Source organism: Urocampus carinirostris, chromosome 3 (genome assembly GCF_059441175.1).
Source record: "Urocampus carinirostris isolate Australia breed hairy pipefish chromosome 3, RoL_Ucar_1.0, whole genome shotgun sequence".
Classification (NCBI taxonomy): Eukaryota; Metazoa; Chordata; class Actinopteri; order Syngnathiformes; family Syngnathidae; genus Urocampus; species Urocampus carinirostris.
In genome coordinates this window covers 54,651,849-54,666,785 of record NC_142351.1, presented here as the reverse complement: position 1 = coordinate 54,666,785, position 14,937 = coordinate 54,651,849, and the positions used below count along the sequence as shown (strand labels likewise).

At 39.9% G+C, this 14,937-nt stretch overlaps 1 protein-coding gene across 3 annotated transcripts in view; it reads left to right on the top strand.

Moving 5' to 3' along the window:
• Positions 1-14,937, top strand: part of LOC148370163 (receptor tyrosine-protein kinase erbB-4-like) — a 377,191-nt gene that overhangs the window by 356,832 nt on the left and 5,422 nt on the right. For all 3 annotated transcript variants that reach the window (XM_088332560.1, XM_088332561.1, XM_088332559.1), the window contains exons 23-25: positions 981-1,127; positions 6,364-6,461; positions 7,159-7,329. In XM_088332560.1, coding sequence (XP_088188686.1) covers positions 981-1,127; positions 6,364-6,461; positions 7,159-7,329 — 416 coding nt within the window. The remainder of the gene's footprint in view (positions 1-980; positions 1,128-6,363; positions 6,462-7,158; positions 7,330-14,937) is intronic.

Genomic DNA, 14,937 nt, shown 5'->3' with positions numbered 1-14,937 from the left:
TAACGAGTTTCAAAAAATATATTCAAAAATTGTTAAGGTAAATGAGAAAGTACATTGGCAATGAAAAAATGTACCCACTTTCCAAAAAATTATTATCCATTGAATATTAATTAAAATAAATATATGAACTAGGCCGAAAACATTAAGGAATGGAGAGGTGCCATCTTTGGAACGTCAACAGTTGGGAAAGGCTGTTGAGAGTTGTGTTCTTATTGGTGCCACGATGACCCAGGCATTTAAGGGACCCAGGATTATGGGGGCGGCAGTAGCAGTAGCGGCAGTAGCTCAGGAGGTAGAGCGATCGTTTTAGGATTAAGGGATCCCAGTTCGAATCCCGGCTTGTCCGTGTTACATGTCGAAGTGTCCTTGGGTAAGACATTGAACCCCCAATTACCCCCAATAAGCAGGTTAGCGCCTTACATGGCTGCATAGATCACGGCCGCTATTGGGAAATGTGAAGCACAATGTAAAGTGCTTTGGGAAGTCATTGACTTGAAAAGCGCTATATAAATGCAGATCATTTCATTTCATTTACATATATGTGTTTTCCTCCACTACTTCACAAGCACACAGTTTGTGTACAAAAATCAGCTAGAGACTGTTACCACAGATATGTTTTACTGTGTTTGCCAGAAGCTGGATTATTAACTTAAAGAGTGTCGTGTTTCAGGTGGTGCGCATATTGAAATCATATTGTGAAATAATTCACATAACCCACATGCGTCTGAATTTCTCATTAAGATTTGGAAAAAAAAATCTTATGATCTTCATCATTATTATTTTTTGATTACATTTGCCTTAATTGTTTTCAGCGATATTCACATTTAAGGATATTTAACCATTTGAAACACTATTTTTAATTTCAAAGTTCCATGATGACAGGTGAGCCTCAAATGCCTCCCCTGACTGCATGTTAAAATGTCTTTACATTCGAAATTTCCAATCATTTATTCTTTTCTTTTTGCCCTTACACCCACCAGGAGTGACCATCTGGGAGCTGATGACGTTCGGAGAAAAACCATATGACGGCATTTCAACGAGGGAGATCCCAGACATCCTCGAAAAAGGAGAGCGCTTGCCCCAGCCGCCAATTTGCACCATAGATGTCTACATGGTGATGGTCAAATGTAAGGAATGAGATGGTCACATTTCAGGCAAAAAAACAACTAAAATCATAATGTACCAGGTTATAAACAGGGTAGAAAACAATCAGTTTTAGAAGTGAGTTAATATTATTGGGTCGGCAGATCATTTTGTTCATTTTAAAATTTATTTTAATTTTGACAATTTTTGGACTGAATTGTTTAAAATTTACCATAATTTTAACTCCATTCTAAGACAAGTTCAAATCTTGATGTTTATCATTATTAGCCTGTACAGAGACTTTCCCAACAATTATTTCATATAGGCTATATACAATAATAATTCTTTTTTCGAATTTGTTATGTTCCAAAAAGGACCGGCGATAGTCCAAATCTGCAAAGTAGAAACAATTATTTATTTATTTATTTATTAAAAACTCTGTTACAGGGGTTACCAACTATAACAGCAACATTATTGATACACTAGCAGAAAAGGGGCGGGGCGACTGTTTACCTAATCAGAATGCAGAACACAATGGACACTGTTTATCGGCAAAGTAGCGAAAACAGGACAGGTAAACTACGATCCGACGAGGAATCACTGTATTTGCCTATTTATCCTAACGTTCCTTTTTCTTATTTTCCCTTTTTAAGTATTCTCTTATGTATTTATCCTGGAGTGCCACGTCTAATCTAGTTGTAGCCAGTGTTCACTACGTTGTTGTCAATGACCTTAAAGACACTTATATATCCTATTCTGAATAGATTTCTTTTTGCAGCGTAAGGCAATAGCGTTCCCCACGCCAATTTTTAATTAAGTTTTGGCTCGAATCTTCAAACGTCTTCGTGGACTACAAACTTGAATGCTTATTTCACCCTAACTATCCAAACCTTTTTGGGTTTTAGTCTTTTGTGGGCCAACATTTCCCCACGGTTTAACTCAGAACATGATGTCCATTGCTCAAGAAGAGATCTGCCAGCGCAGCTCACCAGAAGGCACTCAGTCATTTGAAAAAAAAAAAAAAACGGTCCAAGATTTGAGATATGCCAGTTATTAGCAGCTTGGCTGTCCTTTGCCAAACTCAAAAGGGTGGAGTGACTTTTCTCTTGGCAGCCAATACCTGACATGAACTTTTGTCTCCATGGCTACTCTGATGCTCAAAATACCAACAGAAAAATATGACATCGTAACTTATTCCCAAGATAAAAAATGTTTCAATCAAAATGTCCTAGTATCTCATTTATTTGCCAAAAGCAAAAGAAGCACCGATGGCTTATGTCAACACGGAAGTAACATTGCTCTACAGCTTTTTAGCCTTGCGGTAACACCAGTGGACTCAAACTCTCCTTTCCTGGTTTGTCGAAAATTATATCAACAATTCGCTTAGTCATACGGAACTGGTGTGATTTTATGTCAAGGTTAAAACTAGAGATTGTATAAGAATGAAGAAAAGAACACACTCTGAGTCGATTTAGGTTTTTGATAGCCCTTCCATCGGAGGTTCATGCTTCCAGAATCAGCTCAGGAAGGAATTACGTGTCGCCTATGGCCAGAAGCTAATTTATTGGAAAACACAGGAAGAAAACAACACCTCTGATTGGTTTAAACAAGATTACATGATCACAGGAAACAAATATGGGTTAGACATGAATCACATGTTTAAATGCAGTGTATAAGACGTGCGTGTATAATAAATGAGCAATAAGGAAAAATGCATCTCTGTAAGAAGAAAGGAATGCAGGGAGGCAAGCTCTCGAGCGGGCTTCCCGACACCAAAATAAAGGCCATCTTGATTGATGGTTAGCCAGCCCCAAGAAGATACAATTGTTGCAAGAATACAAACAGCACCTGGATATAATCTCTGGCTTTGTTGAGGTACTTTTGAGGACAACCTCTTACAAAGGCACATTTAAACTACAATCAAACTATAATTTCCCTTAAATTTTGTAATTCATTGGCTTTCTTTGGATATGTTACATCTGATTATGGGGTCTATATGAACATTAGATCGTACATGACTTAAAGCCCTAGTCTGTAATATTTGACCACTACATGGCACTGTATTGTCTAATGTGAAAGAAATCCAGTGCCAAATGAGCACAGATTAGCAGCAAGATGCCAGACAAACATGGCAGCATCCTTAGGTAGTGATTCCACTATGTAAAAGAAATAAAAATTTCTAAACGTAGGATTTTTTTTTCAGTTGAAAATAGCACAGGTATGATAATTACTATCATTAGCAGGTATTTTGCCTATTCAATTCAATGTTGTTTTTTTGTACCACTAGGCGAATTTAAATATTTTGCAATGTCCCTTTAATCATCATTGAGGTATTGAAAAAACTGAAAGCTCATTAGATCACCTCTCAGACTATTCCACCCCCTGGCGTGGATTTATTTCATATTTTTGCCAATGCAGCAGCTTGCCGCATTAGCAGATAGCATCATTTTGGTGTTTAGTTTCGTTATAGATCGATAGCATGGCCTTATTAATGCCAATTAATTAAAAAATAATGCTAGACACTAGCATTAAATACTAATGCTCGCATTGTTGACACAGACATTAGCCACTCATGTTTGCAATTAGGCTGAATTTAAATTATGCGACTAGCAGGCAACCGGTTCAGGGTGTCCCCTGCCCACTGCCCGAAGATACCTGGGATGGGCTCCAGCACCCCCGCGACCCTACTGAGGATAAGCAGTGCAGATAATGGATGGATGGATGTATACACTATTTAAATTACCGTATTTTCCGCACTATATGGCGCACCATGTTATAAGGCGCACCTTCAATGAATGATATATTTTAAAACTTATGCCATACATAAGACGCACCCCATTATAGGGCGCTATAAGTGCATGCTGGTTTAAGATCAGGTAATTGTGCAATTTTGTAATTGTAATCCTGTGCAGTCCTTCGAGACATTTTTGGGATTAAGGGCTATTTACGGTAAATAAATGTGACGACTTGACTACAGTAGAGAATGTAGTTACTTTATGCAACCTCTAGATGTTGCCACGCTCAAGGGAATGTCAACAAAATATTCAAAAAGGTCAAACTTTATTAACAAACAAGCTTTCCACAACTCCATTCACTCCCAAAATAAATAAACAGCCGTTTTATTATTTTCTCTGAGGTAAAGCATTTTCGTGACACATCTTTGACATCTTTGAACAACATCGATATATCATTTTATTTTTTGTCCATTTAGTCAACACGCAAAGAAAAAAACGTCTGATACTGTTATTTTAAATGAAACGTTAGTGCAATTGCAATAAAGTGACACTCGTAATGTGCAAAAACAACGAGTGCAAAGCAATAACATAATAACTGTAAAATGTAAAACGTAAACACACAAAAGAAAAACAAAGATCACTCTATAAGCTCCTCATCGACGAATCCCTCGAATTCTTCTTCTGCTGTGTTCGGATTGACCATATCTCAGTGAATGGGCCATCCAACACGTCCGATGTTTTTGTGCCAGCGCTGTTGCCTTCATACGTATAGTTATCGTACTGACACTTCTGCTTGCCGCTCTTTGTTGAACAACCCACTGTTCAAGTGTCTCCTCTAACTCTGGCCATCTTGCTTTATTGCCACGGAAACTTTGTTGAGTTTTCCTTACTTGGCGGAGCTTATCTTCATCCTTTCTCCACTTCCGTACCATCGATTCATTTAAGTTTAACTCTCTCGCTGCCGCTCTATTGCCGTGTTGTGCTGCGTGACTGATCGCTTTGAGTTTAAACTCGGCGTTGTACGCGTGTCTCTTAACAGGAGCCATTTTCTTATACAAATGCACGTATGAAAGAGAATCTCGCTCTCTCTCTCTCTCTCGCTCTCTCTCTCTCTCAAACGTGACATTCTGAATAATTCTGCGTTTGTTTAAGGTAAATTGTGCTTTACATCTTCACCAGTCATAACCCTGGATTCAGACAAATACTGTATTTGTTGAATATGAATTAAGCAGTTTAATGGGGTAGCCATTTTGCCACTTAGTAAACAAATACAACACGAGCCCCGGCAACTACCAATCGTTTAATATTTCCCAGTATGCACAGCGCGAAAAATGGAGTCGGCGGCTGTTTCTCGTAGTTGCGAGACCTTGCGAATTTAATATTGAGCCATATATAAGGCGCACTGTGTTATAAGGCGCATGGTCAGCTTTTGAAAAAAAACAAGACTTTTAGGTGCGCCTTATAGTGCGGAAAATACGGTAAACCTGGTCCAGAAAGTAAATAGTTGAAAAAAATGCCCATGTCCATAATGTGTGTCGGGGGCATTAGGGATTTTGCCCAAGGACACTTTGAAATATAACACGGTGGAGCCGGGCATCAAACCTGCAACCTCTTGATCCTAAGACGAGCGCTTTACCTCATTTTACCTCCAACAGTGGAAAATGTTTGTCAGAGAATGTCTTTTGTAAAACATGATGTAGCACAACTTCACCCTGAGTCTAGCTCTGGCAGCCCCCGATTTAAATTGAGTTTCTGACTCTTGATTCATATTCCCGTAAAATCCAGACTATAAGCCGCGTCTTTTTTCCCCAACCATGCGGCTTATAATAAGGTGCGCCTTATCGCCCACATTTTACGGTAAACCCTGTCAAGAAGTTAGATTTCAGAAATTTTCAGAATGTATTCTTTCAGTGAATCACGAAAAAAAAAATTAAGCTTGAAACCCCAGATATAAATTAGACCCTGTCAAGAACTTAGGTTTCCTCACATTTCAGATTTTATCTTTGAGTAAATCATAGAACGAAAATGGTCGGAACTGTGCTAGTGAGTAAAGTAATAGTGATAAAAGCGAATTTGAGATTTCATTTTGTTTTAAAATATATTTGCTATCTGGCCCGGACTTATATTTCACCCTATTCTAATTAACAAATATGAAATAATGTTAAACCCTTCCAGCATTCCCTAAGTCATAAATGAAAAAACAAGCTTCAGAGTCAGTAACGGTTTATGCGTCCTATCTAATGTGAACTGGCATAACACCTGGCCTTTCATTTCACCTTCAGGGTTTATAAGCCAGCTGTGGCCTAATAAACGCAAAAGTGGGTCGAAACGCCCGCCCCGCCAAAGCCGCCTCTTTTACCCAATTTGCCACTCTGAGTTTCCCTTCAGCGAAGCCTGCATTCGGGCAAGCTGGCATTTCCGGCAACGGGCAGATGGGCTGCCACCAGCCCAAATGTGCAGCCCATTTGGTGTTGGAAGCAGATCAGCATAACAGACAATATCATCCCACTCGTCTTCATTCTGCGTCCATATTTGTCCTTTCCAGGCTGGATGATTGATGCCGATAGCAGGCCCAAGTTCAAGGAGCTAGCGGCGGAGTTCTGCAGGATGGCCCGGGACCCGCAGCGATACCTAGTTATTCAAGTGAGTTAACATGAACCTTTTGATGGTGTTGATATAAAGGCTGCTGTACTTTCAGCCAGGGAGGGCATTTTTGAAATACCTTATGAACAATGCAATATAAAATTGTGCACTGACCAGTGTTGGGCTCATCACTGAAGAAAAATTAATTTGTTGCAGTTACTAGTTACTTCCACAATATCCTTATCTTTTTTCATTCAATTCAGAATTTCTCGAGCTTTGTAATTTGGCAATAAAATACAGTTATTTTTTTGTACTATATTAATATGCTATGAGACCAAGTGTTGCAGTGATGCTAAGGGAGAAGCAAAAACATGATGACGATGGAAATCAAGCTTGTTATTTTCAAGAAATATGAAGAAGGACACACGATTCGCTGCCCTCGCTAAGTTGCCTGAGCAAAACCAATCAACAGTCGGTACTATTATTAAAATATAAAGAGGCGACTAAAGCAAGGAAATCTACTAGGAGCATGACAGTCCTCTCCAGTGAAATATTCAAAATCAGTTTGATCTTTAATCCATTGTTGCCATTACTCCCCTTTATATACAACAACTGCTCCACTCAACCAGCTCAAGTCACGCTAGTTATCATATGTTTCTATCCCTCACTTTAAAATAATTTCCCTTTGCAATCTTCAATTGAAAACTTATTATTCTCATATCCCGGGATTTTACTGTATGACCGTATGCATTTTTAGGGAGATGATCGGATGAAACTGCCCAGCCCCAATGATAGCAAGTTTTTTCAAAGCCTCCTGGACGAAGAGGATTTGGATGATTTGATGGATGCAGAGGAGTACCTGGTGCCTCGTGGTTTTGATGCGGCTCATCCGTCATACCCGACAAGACCTCGCGTTGACTCAAACAGAGTAAGATTATCGACTTACAAATCCTATCTTAAAATAAACTAAAATGCAAAGTCTCATGAATGACGCGGAGTAATTCTAGGCCAGCAAAGAAGGCATAGCAGGTCACTGAGTAATTTATTTCCTTGCACTTGTACTGGAGAAGTCCCATACTATGTAAGGCGAGCATTCAATCTTTTCGCAAACAAATAAAAAAAGTCGCGCAACATGATCATGGTTTCACTTGAAAAAAGGAAAAAAAATATCTTGAGAATTTCAAAATTTCACTCACATTTTCTTTTAAAGTTCATCTCATCTCATTAGGGTCGCGGGTGGTCTGGAGCCCATCCCAGCCATCTCCGGGCAGTGGGCAGGGGACACCCTGAACTGGTTGCCAGCCAATCGCAGGGCGCACAGGGACAGACAATTCATTCACTCATTAACACCTAGGGACAATTTGGACCGGCCAATTAACCTGAAATGCATGTTTTTGGAACGTGGGAGGAAACTGGAGTGCCAGGAGGAAACCCACGCAAGCACGGGAAGAACATACAAACTCTGCACAGGAAGTCTGGAGCTGGATTTGAACTCATGCAGGAGGTTCCCATGACATGAACTGTGCAGCACAAGCGCTAACCACAGCACCGCTGTGCTGCCCTTCTTTTAAAGATATTTATCTAATTATTTTTTTATTATTTTTACATCATATCAAAATTTAAAGAATAGTCCTTATAATGGGCAACATTATTTAACCGCATAATATATAGTTTTCCCTATTTTACTTTATTTATCATTTTATTTTTTTCTAGTTTTATGGATTGGTAAACATTTAGTTAAGGGTTCAATGCAGATGACCTCTATATAAAAACATTCTTATAGCTTTGGCTGAAAATTATGCCTTTTATCATTTTGCATATTTTAATAAGAAAACCAACATAAACAGCATAAAAGATGTCGTGATTTGAAATCATGCACGCCATGAAAGGCACATGTCAAGACCCGTCTTAAGTTTGCATATGACCATTTGGATAATACAGAGGAGTCATGGGAAAAAGCTTTGTGGTCGGATGAGTCGAAAATATAACTTTTCGGTCATAATTTTACTAAGCGTGTTTGGAGTAAAAAGGATGAAGGGTACAATCCGAAAAACACCATCCCTACTGTAAAGTGTGGGGGTGGTAGCCTCATTATTTTTTTCTGCACATGGGACTGGAAAAGTGCAGTGCATTAAAGAGAGGATGACTAGGGTCGTTTATTGTGAGATTTTGGGGAACAACTTCCTTCCCTCAGTCAGAGCATTAAGGATGGGTCGTGCCTGGTTCTTCTAACAGGACAACGACCCTAAGCACACAGCCAGGAAAACCAAGGAGTGGCTCTGTAAAAAGCATATCAAGGTTCTAGCATGGCCCAACCAGTCTCTAGACATGAACCCAATCAAAAATCTTTAAAGGGAGCGCAAAATCCTTGTTTCTAAGCAACATCCCAAAAACCTGACTGACTTAGAAAAGGTGTTCAAATACTTATTTGCAGCTATATCACACAAATAAATTGTTAAAAAATCATGGATTGTTATCTTTGGATTTTTCTTTTTAGTTTATCTCTCTCACAATGGACATGCACCTATGGTTAAAATTTCAGACCCCTCCAAGATTTCTAAGTGGAAGAAATATCAAAATAGCAGGGTGTTCAAATACTTATTTTCTTCACTGTATAAACAGTGGCTTGCGAAACTATTTGACCCCCTTGAACTTTGTGACCTTTTGCCACATTTTAGACTTCAAACATAAACATATCAAACTGTAATTTCTTGTGAAACATCAACAAAAAGTGGGACACAATCATTAAATGGAACACACTTTATTGGATATTTTAAACTATATTAACAAATACAAAGCGAAAAAGATGGTGTGCAAAATAATTCAGCACCTTTACTTTCAGTGCAGCAAACTCGTTCCAGAAGTTCAGTGAGGATCTTTGAATGATTCAATGTTGATCTAAATGGAATCCACCTGTGTGTATTCAAGTCTCTGTATAATGCACCTGCACTATGATTGTCTCAGAGGTCTGTTTAAAGCTCACAAATTACAAATTACATCCGTTTGCTTTTCAATTACGTGTGCAACGGAGAATTATCCTATGAGCTTTATAAATATAAATATGTATTTCGTTATTTTATGTAAAATACAAGTTCTAATATGGTAAAATATTAGAAATATATACTTTTAATATTTTTTCATATTTTGCTCAAGGTAAAATCATATTCAAAATGAGCATAATCTTTTGCCATTGGCGTAAAAAAAAAAAGAATTAATTTCATCGAGGCATATCTTTGCTAAATGTTCACCGAACTCCATGTTTGTGGAGCAAAAATACAATTCCTTTGGGTTATCTGCCATGCCTGTTTCTCTCCCTTTGGAGTTAAAGGTCAAAGTATTCATATTTTGTTTCAAAGTGCCGGTTGATGTTTGAAAACATGAATCTCCGCAGTCAAAAATCAAGCGTGAACCGATATGTGAGTTTGATAGCAATATTCAAAGAACAAAGCAGATGCAGTAAAAGGAAGACTAGAAGAATGTGATGGAATGATCTCACCCCGGGAACACGTCTCCATTGTTGTGTTTTATGTTGTGTTGCTTCCTCTAATTACTTGTGCAGCACGTGCAGTCAGAGTGAGCATGCAAGAGTGGGCCGGGGTTAAATAGCCTGCAGCGGGCTAACACAGCTCCACAGCGAACCCTATGCTCCTCGGGTCATGTTTTGTTTTTCTGTTGGGGGTTTCAAATCTTTTTTAAGGTTCAGGTGAGCACTCCCTGGCTGCACCTTCACCCTCCCCTACGGCTGATGAATACACCCACGGAACTTTTCACTGGATTTTTACTTTCAACTGCCAGCTGTGCAGGTTAAGAGTCTTGCTCGGTTCTTGTTGTTTTTTTTGTTTGGAGTTTATACCTGTTTTTTTTGAGGGATTTTTTTTTTTTAAGAATAAAAATAAAAAGTCATGTGTTTAGTGGTTAACACATTCACCTAACACGCGAAAGGTCCCTGGTTTGACACCGGGTGGAAACATTTGTTGGCCTGGAGAGGGATGGACGCCACCAGGCTCTACTTGCTCAAGACACACCACAGGAAATTGTGCCCCCACAACCCTAGTAGTTAGGAGAACCCAGTCATCAACTTAGAGGAGAGTTAGTAAGCGGCATTTTATGTTAATGTAAATTCCGGACTACAAGCCGCTCTTTTTTTGCAAATTTAAAACACTGCAGCTTTAAATACTGTGCAGCTTCTTTTTTCTTGTGGCGGCACTGAGGAAAACAGCAAGCTGTTCTTTTTCTAAATGTATGTGGTCGAAATGCAAAACACTGCAAGGACGTCTGTAAGGTTTAAAATATCCTTTGAGAGAAATAAGTAATTTTTTTCCCAACATAAGTGATTGTCAAAACCTGTGACGTACAAACATTGATTTTTTTATTAGATACACGAGCAAATAACTGTAACAGCATAGCCGCTAATGATCGACGAATAAAAACGCAAAACACAGAATTGTATTTGAATGAGTGATTATTATTGTCATTTTACAATAGTACTGTACAATTCAATTGGAGAGATTCTTCTTTCAGTGTAGGAAAGTGATGTATAGAGTGGCTAACTAACTGCTGGCTAGCATTGGGAATCCTCGATCGAGGTATGTCTCTGTAGTGATTAAAATTCAAGCACTGATCCGTCTGTCAATCCCCTGTTCCATCCTACCCTCACTCGTAAACAAGACCCCAAGAGACTTGAAATCCTCCGCTTGGGGCACGATCTCATCCCCAACCCGGAAGCAGTGTGTCACCCTTTTCCGTCTGAGAACCATGGTCTCTGACTTTGAGGTGCGGATCTTCATCACAGCCGCTTCACACTCGGCTGCTGAAAAACAGCACCACATCATATGAAAAAAGCAGAGATGCACTACTTACGCTTCCAAAACGGACCCCTTCCCCATCAAGGCTGCGCCTAGAAATTCTGTCCATAAGAGTTATGAACAGAATCGGGGACAAAGAGCAGCCTTGATGGAGTCCATTTCCCACTGGAAAAGAATCGACATACTGCTGGCTAGGCTAAACAAACTCAGGCATCGGACACACAGGGACCGCACAGCCCGAAAAAGACTGTGTGGTACCCCATACTCTTGAAGGAACCCCCGCAGGGCTTCCCGAGGAACACAGTCTAGGTCAAGATCAGCAGCGCCCCATCTTCACTATACACAGTGTTAATGGCACACCGCTTTTCCCCCCTAAGATGCCGAAAGGCGGACCAGAATTTCCTCGAAGGCATTCAGAAGTGGCCTTCCATGATCCCCTATGTCCGAGGTTTTGCAATGGCATTTGCCTTACCCATAGTTTACATGGCCAGCTGATACCTGCCAGCTCCATCCAGAGTTCCACAGGCCAGTAGGGCCCAAAAAGATTCCGTTTGCAGCTTGATAGCATCCCTCACCACCGATGACCACCAACGGGTCTGAGAGTTGCCGCCACGGTAGGCCCCGACTACATGACGGCCACAGCTCCGTTCAGCCGCCTCATCGACGGAGGCACCAAACATGGTCCACTCTGATGCAATGTCCACCACTTTCCTTGGGACATGGGCAAAGTTCTGCCTGAGGTGTGAAACTTACTGACAGGAGATTCTGCTAGACGTTTCCAACAGACACTTACAGCGCACTCTTGTCTGCCGGTGTAGACCCGCATCTTCCCCGACCATCGGAGCCAACTCACCACAAGGAGGTGATCAGTTGACAGCTTTGCCCTTCTCTTGACCCGATTGTTCAAAACCTGAATGGAAGAGTGGAAGAGAGTCCAACACCTCTTGCGAGGACTAGTTCCAAAATTCAGGCTGTGTGTAGAGGTGAGTCCCACTATATCTAGTCAGAACCTCTCGTTCTCAAACACCAACTCGGGCTCCTTCCCTACCAGAGTGGTGACATTCCATGTCCCAAAAGCTAGTTTCTGTAGCCCGGGATCGGTGCGCCTAGGACCCCTCCTTTGGCTTCTACCCGTCTCTCGGTGAGCGCTTGGGATGTGGAACCCACGTCGTCCCTTCAGGCTTTGGCCGGACCTTGTGAGCGAAAGTCCGATTGCAAATACATTGTTTAAAAAGAGGGACGTGAATAACTATACCTTTGTCAGAGTGGACGGTGGTGAGATGGTGGACAGAGCATTGATGGATTATGTAGTGGTTAGGAAAGGGATGTTAAGTAGATTGTTGGATGTGCATGTTTACAGAGGTGAAATACAGAGTATGTTTGATCATTTTTATGTGGAAGGAAAACAGAGAATAGTCACTTTTGAGGAAAAGAGAAAAGTGTTCTGGAAAGAAGTAAAAAGAGTAAGAAATAGCAAGTCTAGGAAGGAAGATAAAGTTAAACATAAGGACGGTAAATTGCTGGTAAGCGGGAGTGTAGTCAGGACGAGATGGGCAGAGTATTCTGATGAGTTGTTGAATGTGGAGGATGGGAGAGAAGTAAGAGTCGAGGCGATCGGTGGTATGGGCAGAATGCCCGTGCTGGGTGATTTAAATGTAAAGCCTTTGGAAACATAGGAGGTGCAAGAGGCACTGAAAGAAATGAAAGGGGGAAAGGCGCCTGGGTTGGATGGTTGTACTGCTGAATGCTTGAAGAAAGGTGGCACAGCTATGATTGACTGGTTTGTACGCTTGTTGAATGTATGCTTTTTAGTGGTGTGGTTCCTGTTGATTGATGAAGTGCATGTGTGGTTCCATTGTATAAGGGTAAAGGTGATAACTATGAATGTAGCAATTCGAGAGGTATCACTTTGTTGCCGGGTAAGCTGCATGGAAGAGTCTTGATTAAGAGAGTGAGAGGAAGAACGGATGTAGTGGAGATGGAGGAGCAGAGTGGCTTCAGGAAAGGAAAATGATGTGTGGATCAGGTGTTTGCAGTATGACAGGTTTGTGAGAAATACTGGTATGTTGCAAAAGGCAAGGATGTTTCTTTGGCCTTCATGGATTTGGAAAAAGCGTATGACAGGGTTGATAGAGAGTCGTCGTGGGAGGTGATGGTAATCTATGGAATGGGTGGAAAGTTGTTGGAAGCATTGAAGAGTTTTTATGTGAACAGCAGAGCATGTGTAAGAGTAGGATATATATATATATATATATATATATATAGCACCAAATTGTATGCGTACTCATATATTTTTTCTCCATACAAAGTAATAGTATTGATGTTTATACATTAAAACACCAAACCATAAATACCCAAAATATAAAAAAACATAATTGTATAAATGCATTGATAACAAGGATTAAACAGAATTGAGGTAAAAATGGAAAATTGTTTTTAACATTTTACTGTACCTTTGACAAGTGGTATGACGGCAGAAGAACGTACACCATTCTTCTATGTCGCAATAATTTCATTCTTCAACTCAATAATTGTTCTCACTGTTTTTCTTTCTTTTCCATGATCACTAACCATCTTGGGACTCATTATTATATGCTAAAAGGGCAATAAAATGAACCAATTCACAATAAATTGTTATTGGAATGGCGATATCTCTCGTTTATGCTTCCCGAACGAGCAAGACTACTTTGCAAGGGGTCGGAAACCTTTTTGACCAAAAGAGCCATAAAGCCATATATAAAAACATTTTTGAGAGAGCCACACCATATATTTAAATAAAAAAATCCAAAAGAGCGCCAAATCCATTCTGCAGACAAAAAGTAATTATTCAGTACATTTTATTTTACTGTGTGTCCATTGATGATTTGGACCAATCTATCAAGTTAAAATAGTGCCAGAGCCTGTTTCCCAAATCAATAATATACCACTTTAAATTTTTCCTCCTCCCTCAGGGTGTTTGGCTCATTTTGACTGTCATTTTTGTACTAAATAATGGTTTCAAAACAAAGTGCAAGCAAAGTTATTTTGTATTTTGTAGGAGGCAATGATTTGCGCTTTGTTCGGCCCCCTTTAGCGCTCACCCACTCAAATAGGTCCGAGTGCTTTGTTTGCGTTTTCACTTGTTTACAATTCATTCTGTGGGTTTTCATCATAAAGTATCTCAACAGTGATCATCAATAGTTGAATGAGCTTCCATTTAAAGGATTTCTTAGTGACCTACAGCCAAAACGGAGTAAGTAGGCGTAACTCCCTGACCGTAAACTTTAGTTAAGAAAGTGCCCTTAATATACTGGACTGAACATTTTGCATCACTAGTTTTGATTCCGCTTCGCATGTATCAAATTTGGGATCTTGTTCCCCTACTTAGAAAGACACAGGGAAATTTACTATGGTCAAATGTTATTTGCGAGCCGTATGTACTCATAAAAAGAGCTGCATATGGCTCGCAAGCTATATGTAGGGATTGTCCTAGCTTTAATTTTGAAAGTTCTGAGTTACTTGGAAGTCAATCTTGTGCTGGACTTATTTGCTCTACACATAGGATCCCGACCCCTGCATTACGTTTTAGGTTGATTTCAGGTTTTTTCGATTTCTAATTTTTTGTAGAAAAAAATACTTTAATTCTTGGGTTGAATACCGACTTGTTGGAAAACAGTTTTTTGAGTACGTGCTATCACTGTATCACTGTTTCATTGGAAACAAAATGGGCCTATTTTAAGTGTTTTTGTTTT